Below are 6,339 nucleotides of genomic sequence, written 5' to 3' on the forward strand. Positions count from 1 at the left end.
TGGTATAGGAAATTTGTGTTTCGAAATGACCATAAATTTGATGATGAACCTTCGGAATATTATGAGTCTTTAGGGAAACGAACTTTCGGAAAAACGAATGGACGAATGAATGAATGAATTTATTACCATTTCTAAAATAATATATCAAAAGGGTAAATTAAACTAATAGTATTATGGTTAAGGGACACCACAAAATAACCGAATTGGCTTGTGCCAAAATATGGTTCCTGATTATGCTGAAAAGTGAAAATACTATGATAATAATGTGATGTATTCCAACACCAGTTAAAAAGCAAAGCACTTTCTTATATCCAATAACAAATTAAGAGAGTAAACTACTTACTATATAATTATACGCTTTAGATATGTACAAAAAGGGAGTGCTTCCCAGTTGTACAATTTCTGTATTATGTAGCCTCTGTTATTCTTAACATGTATTAAATGTGACGAATGAAATGAAATGACATAAAATCATTATAATCTTGGTTGGAGTCGTTTGCCGACCATCTCAAAACAGAATGAGATCGATGTTGGAAAGGTCGTGAACGTTGCGTCTTTGACGACCGCGGCCATCACCACGACCACCACCGCCATCACCACCAGCACCTCCACCACGACGACGACCACCACCATCACGATCACCACGACCTTCTTCGTTTTCTTGGCTGTCGTTCTGGTTGTCGGGGCATGCATTGGTTTTATTTTCTCTGGGTCCCTTGACAGGAATCAGGATTTCAGTGCGATGAGGCTGAGGCTGCCCTGGTGCGTCATAAGCTGTGACAAAAATACAATAAATAAATGAATAAATACATATAAATGATAATTGTCTTAACTAAGGGTAGCCTCATCAGCTTCACGCCTGTTCATCCTGATGGCCCTTCAATTTGTTAATGTTGTTTGCTTGTTGGTTTGTTTTACCGGACTGCTAAAAAATCATGTGTATGTTTGAAGGAAGCAAGCAGGGGACCGAAGGTTTTAGGTCCTCTCCGGGGGACTTGTTACTGCGAGGTACCCATTTACACGGAGGTTGCAACTGTGGATTAATGTCTGGCCAAATGACGTTAGTGCCGGCACGCTGACACTCGAACCCTCAACCCTTTGATAGAAATTAAGTGAATGAACCATTATACCACGACATCTTCTTGATGTGATGATGATGATGATGATGATGATGAAGACAATGGCGACGACAATTATAATAATAATAATAATAATAATAATAACAATGATAATGATAATAGTAATAATAACAATATTAACAATGATAATAATGATACCAATAAATACTAATACTAATATAAATGAAAATAATAATAATCATCATCATCATCATCATCACCACCACCATCACCATCACCATCAACAATAACAAACAAAAATGAAAATAATAATAAAATTGTTATATGTTGTCCTGAGAGGATAGTTGTCGGGAAAGTTTTCGTAAGTGGATGACTGCCATAGGTCCTACATAATTACTCACCTGCAACAATGCTATCGTAGGTCTCGATTGGAAGGGCCTGCTCGACGAGGTACGCATGAAGCTGTTCGTATTTCTCCGTCGCATTGGGAGTTTCCGGTCGCCCACCGAAGGTGATGCCGTAGAACTCCCGAGGATCTTCCATGTGCACTAGCTCCACCCCAGAGTCCTTTAAAAAATGAAATCCACAACATCGATTCATTCTAAAGAAGAAAATGTCTTTACACCAAGTCATTTTGAACTTCAATCGTTAAAGAAATCAATGGATTTGATACATTTCCCGCTTATCATCATATTTTGATACTGAAAATCTAGCATTTTGAATTCCAAACATGTCTCTATTTTGGGGGGCTTATTCAAGATCATTTAATTAATACTTGGGGGTCAGGAAATCTTAAATGGGGACGGTTACTGTTTTTCAACAAGGTTATAGAAAAAAAGAAGGAATGACGGGACCTCCCATATAACAATTTGTTGATCCTTAAATTTTGCCGATGCAAATAATAGCTTTGTCTACAGAATGATTGAGCGGAGTAACAATGCCACAACCCTGTTATGACGCCTTGGATGATTATTATAAACCCTCTTATTAAATGCTCATAGAATGGGGAATTTGACACCATTCGGTTGTTTACTTAAAATCAGTAAGAGTTGACTCCACTTTCAGGACCAGCAGCCGAGCCTATAACGCCATAATATAAGGAGTTGTCATCATAATATTACAAAGGACGACAATGTGGATTGCTACAATGGACGTCCTTTTAATGCACTGCCTTGAATGGACGTCACACGTTTCAGGCCACGCAAATCTAAAAGTCCCTAATAAAGGTAAGCTGGAGTGTATTCTGGTGGGAGGGACAACGGGTTCGCTGCGTGAGAGGCCTGTGCACGTATTACTAGGTAATTCAGCCAAATCTGGGGTCAGCGAAATATGATGCACCACACATGGACACTGACTATTATGTGGCTTTAAGTTGTGTACCTGTGATGGAGGTGGGGTGTTTGCTTGCGAAGCTGCAGGAATGTAGAAGAGATATGCGTAGATTTCGGCACAGCAAGGGGGGGACTCTGATTGGTCGGGACAGAAAGTTGGCCTGGCCTTGTTTTTCACGGTTTCAAACATGACTGGTGTCGTCCGGTCAATCCCGTTGTCTAGTTAAACAATTCGACGTGAAAGAAAGGTTAGTAAAATAAGACGAAAAATAGATACGGAAATGGGTTACTGGATTTTTTAATGCTTACTATTATTCTTCACGATTGTAAACGATTAGAAGTACCTTGCATACTAACTGAATATAAAGAAGTTGATCGAAGCGCTGTTCGGCCAAAAGCTAATATAAGCTAAGGAAGACGGAGAAACTAAAACATGAGACGTTTAAAGAGACTGAAAGGTGAATAATCCTTTTTTTTTCCATGCATAATTCGAATCGATGAACTTTATTAAGTTATCAATATGTTTTGGCAAATAATGTTTATTTCATCGTTTTTTGCCTGTGTATATATATTAACAAATTTTGTTAAATTCCGTTCGTGTACGTCCTATTTGGGAGTAGAATGTATTATAATGCTAGTGCACATAAACTTAATCTTTGTTTGTTTAATCTTTTACAGCAGCTAAAGAACGTGTTCTATTTATTGTCAAATGCTAATGATTACTATCGTTTGTTAATACGTAAGAAGTCAAGAGAACCAAATGTCATTTATTTTTGGAATTCCTTTCTAGATTTAGATAATGACTTTCTTTCGAAGGATGTATTTTCATTTAAATTAAAGCACATTCGTAATAATAAAGTTAAACAATTTAATTTCAAGATGATTAACAGTTTTATTGCCTCAAAAGAAAACTTTAAATGGCAAATTGTGAATAATAATTATTTTATGCCACTCTTGTGGACAAGTTGACTCAACGTTTCACTTTTTGTTATATTGAAAGGATGTGACTTTGTTTTGGAAAATAATATGTAATTTCATATTTAACCTATTCCAAGTAGAAGTACAAATAAACCAAAAGATATTAGTTGTAGGTAAGGTCATAGGAAACAAGAAATATGTTCTCCTGAATATCATTTTAAATTTTGCGCAATATTTAATTTATAAATGTTACGTTAAAAAGATTGTGTTTTACCCACATACTTCAAACAAAAGTTTGAAGTCGTTGCTAAGATTATGTTTAAGGTATGACTATGTTGGCAAACAAAATGATACTAAGCTGGAAGAATTGTTGAATATATTTTAATTCTTAGCCTATGTTATGGTTCACTTAATCATTGAGTAATGAATGTAAATATGTATTGAAATTATGGAAATAAAAACCTCGCTTGAGGATAAGAGAAAACAAATATGTTTTTAATATAGGTGAAATATTTTTATGAACGAGGATATGTTAAAAGGGATTGGAATAAAAAATGATCGATGATAAGTTAGATTTACATTGGATAGAAAGCGCGTTGTATTTGGCGTAAAAGATAAATCAAATTACATAAAATGTAATCACTTCAATAATATCCAAACAAAAAGCTTACCTTATTTCAAATGTTGGATAAGCCCTCTGATAAATTGGGCAATCCCCAAATGAGTGTTCTATGATTTCTTCGGAATTATAACAGAATGTACAAAAGTCTGATTCTCAAGTCTTACCCAAAAAGTAGTTTTGGAGGTCCGTGTAGTAGACTAGATCTGTTGCAGCAGTTCGGTTGCAGGTTGGAGCGGACCTACGCGCCCATACTCCTGGTTCGATCCGCCGCTTCCACATATCTTGACCATAGTCTTCCAATTCAGTATAGACGGGGCACTCTGAGACTGGAAGGGGGGGGGGGGGTAAACAAGAGGATGGAAATGTTAGTAGAGTTAGACAATGGCGTCGATGAATGGATGGATGGATTGATAAATGACTAAATAATTAAGTAAACACACACCGATCAATAACAAAATACCTTAGACACCATAGACAGCTAAATTAATAAATAATAAATAAATAAATCATTCACTAGATAGATGGATAGATAGATGAATAAATGAATTAATAAATATGTACATACATAGACAACTACAGACAAAAATAAATATATAAAACTAAATGAATGCAACTAATGGAAGACTCACGTGCACATTGGGGAATTCCGTTAGGAGGCCCTGGGGTCGGGGTCGGGACTGCGGCAGTCAACGCGGCGATGAAAGTGAGGAGACAAACTGCCAACATGATTGATAATTCTATTTAAAGAAAACAAACATTAACACAAATTATACATATATATATATATATATATATATATATATATATATATATATTTATTTATTTATTCAGGCACTTCGCTGTCAAATAGAAGGCTATTCGGACCTCGTTACTCAAATATGGAGGTATTCAGGCACTTCACTGCAAGAAATCATCAAGTTTTCAAAAGTAGCGTTGAAGAAAAACAATTTACTTACTTTTAAAATGCTATTTACTCATGAAATTACATGATTTAGCGGTTTATAATGCTTTTCACGAAATCGACGTTATTCCAAAATAATGATTTGTATAACTAAAATTCTCTCGCGGCGCCCCGGGTGAAACACGCTTGGCTTAAGAGCTTATCAGATGGCGCGAATTCTAACATGATATTCAATGGCCTCGATGTTCTCGAAAAAAAAGAGGAAAAATATAATTCTGGTTAATGATCATTAGATTTGAGCAAAAACGTCATATTCATAAAAGAGGTACGTTTCGAAGTATGCAAAAACAGGGGGTCATTTTCGAATCCGCTACAGACCATGGTCCTTGAATACTTGTTCAAAATTTAAGTGGCACAGCTGAGTTCAACTAAATAATGTAGCTTACCAATTGCTTACTATATTTGTAGAGATCCTTAGATAGTCAGGCAAACGACAACCTCTTGAAGTTCTCAGTTGATGAAGTTCCACAGCCACTGACTCCAAGATGAGGATAATGGTGGTTTTATACTGGTTCAAAACACTGCTGAAACAACATTACGTGACAAAGACAACCTACTTGATTTTGACGTAGCCATGACCCGTCACTATTATGCTCACGGATGTATTCATACTACAAAGAAGTAAATAAGAAACCGGGTAACATTCAGTTCCTTGTTACTAGGTCAGGCAAGGTCGACCCAAGAGGACCTAATAATTGCTGGTATTTGGAAATATCGTCATCGTTCAGGATTTTTCTCTCCTTCCCCTTATTCTCCCAGTTGCCAGTTTGATTACAAAATTTTCTCTTTCTCTCTCTCTCTCTCTCTCTCTCTATCCCTCAATCTCAATTTCGATCTCCCGCCTCCTCTCTCTTGGTCTGTCTGTCTCTCTCTCACAAGAAATGATTTTATCCTCGAAGAAAGCAATATGGAATCATAAATTTATTGTGACAGCACTCCGAACAGACGACATCATAGCTGATAAAACCCAAAATCACTTATTGTCATGGTTACGAGTGATTTCAATATAATATTGAGTAGTAATCAATGATCAATTCGAGTCAATCTGACCGTCATACTTGAAAGCTCTTGTTTTTTATTCGTATAAAGGAGGGGGTTAGGGGACTCAAAAATAGGGCAATGCGTAGAACGGAAAGGAAACTTGAGAAAATAGAGATAATACGAAATGAGGAATATTTTGTAGAAGCAGAGAACAAGAAACAAGGGTAAGGGGTAAGAGGACCAGTACAAAACGGGAGTAAGTAACGGGAGAGGGACTGGGGTAATATAATGATAATAATAATAATAATAATAAAAGTACTACTAATACTACTACTACTACTACTACTACTACTACTACTACTACTACTACTACTACTACTACTACTACTAGTACTAATATTAATTGTAACAATAATAATAATAATAATAATAATTTGTTTAATACCC

At 36.0% G+C, this 6,339-nt stretch overlaps 1 protein-coding gene across 3 annotated transcripts in view; it reads right to left on the reverse strand.

Moving 5' to 3' along the window:
* Positions 1–5,397, reverse strand: part of DD104 (DD104 protein, upregulated upon bacterial challenge and trauma) — a 6,985-nt gene extending 1,588 nt beyond the window's left edge. Inside the window, exons 1-6 of one of the 3 annotated variants that reach the window (XM_011674391.2) lie at positions 5,298–5,397; positions 4,580–4,687; positions 4,115–4,276; positions 2,460–2,629; positions 1,481–1,646; positions 1–774 (exon numbers count right to left, since the gene is read on the reverse strand). The exon at positions 1–774 is cut by the window's left edge and continues 1,588 nt beyond it. In XM_011674391.2, the coding sequence (XP_011672693.1) occupies positions 509–774; positions 1,481–1,646; positions 2,460–2,629; positions 4,115–4,276; positions 4,580–4,676 (861 nt within the window). In that variant the 5' untranslated portion in view covers positions 4,677–4,687; positions 5,298–5,397 and the 3' untranslated portion in view covers positions 1–508. 3 annotated transcript variants of the gene reach the window in all.
* Between the last annotated feature and the right edge of the window lie 942 nt (positions 5,398–6,339).

This window comes from Strongylocentrotus purpuratus, unplaced genomic scaffold (assembly GCF_000002235.5).
Source record: "Strongylocentrotus purpuratus isolate Spur 01 unplaced genomic scaffold, Spur_5.0 spur5_scaffold_4, whole genome shotgun sequence".
Lineage (NCBI taxonomy): Eukaryota > Metazoa > Echinodermata > Echinoidea > Camarodonta > Strongylocentrotidae > Strongylocentrotus > Strongylocentrotus purpuratus.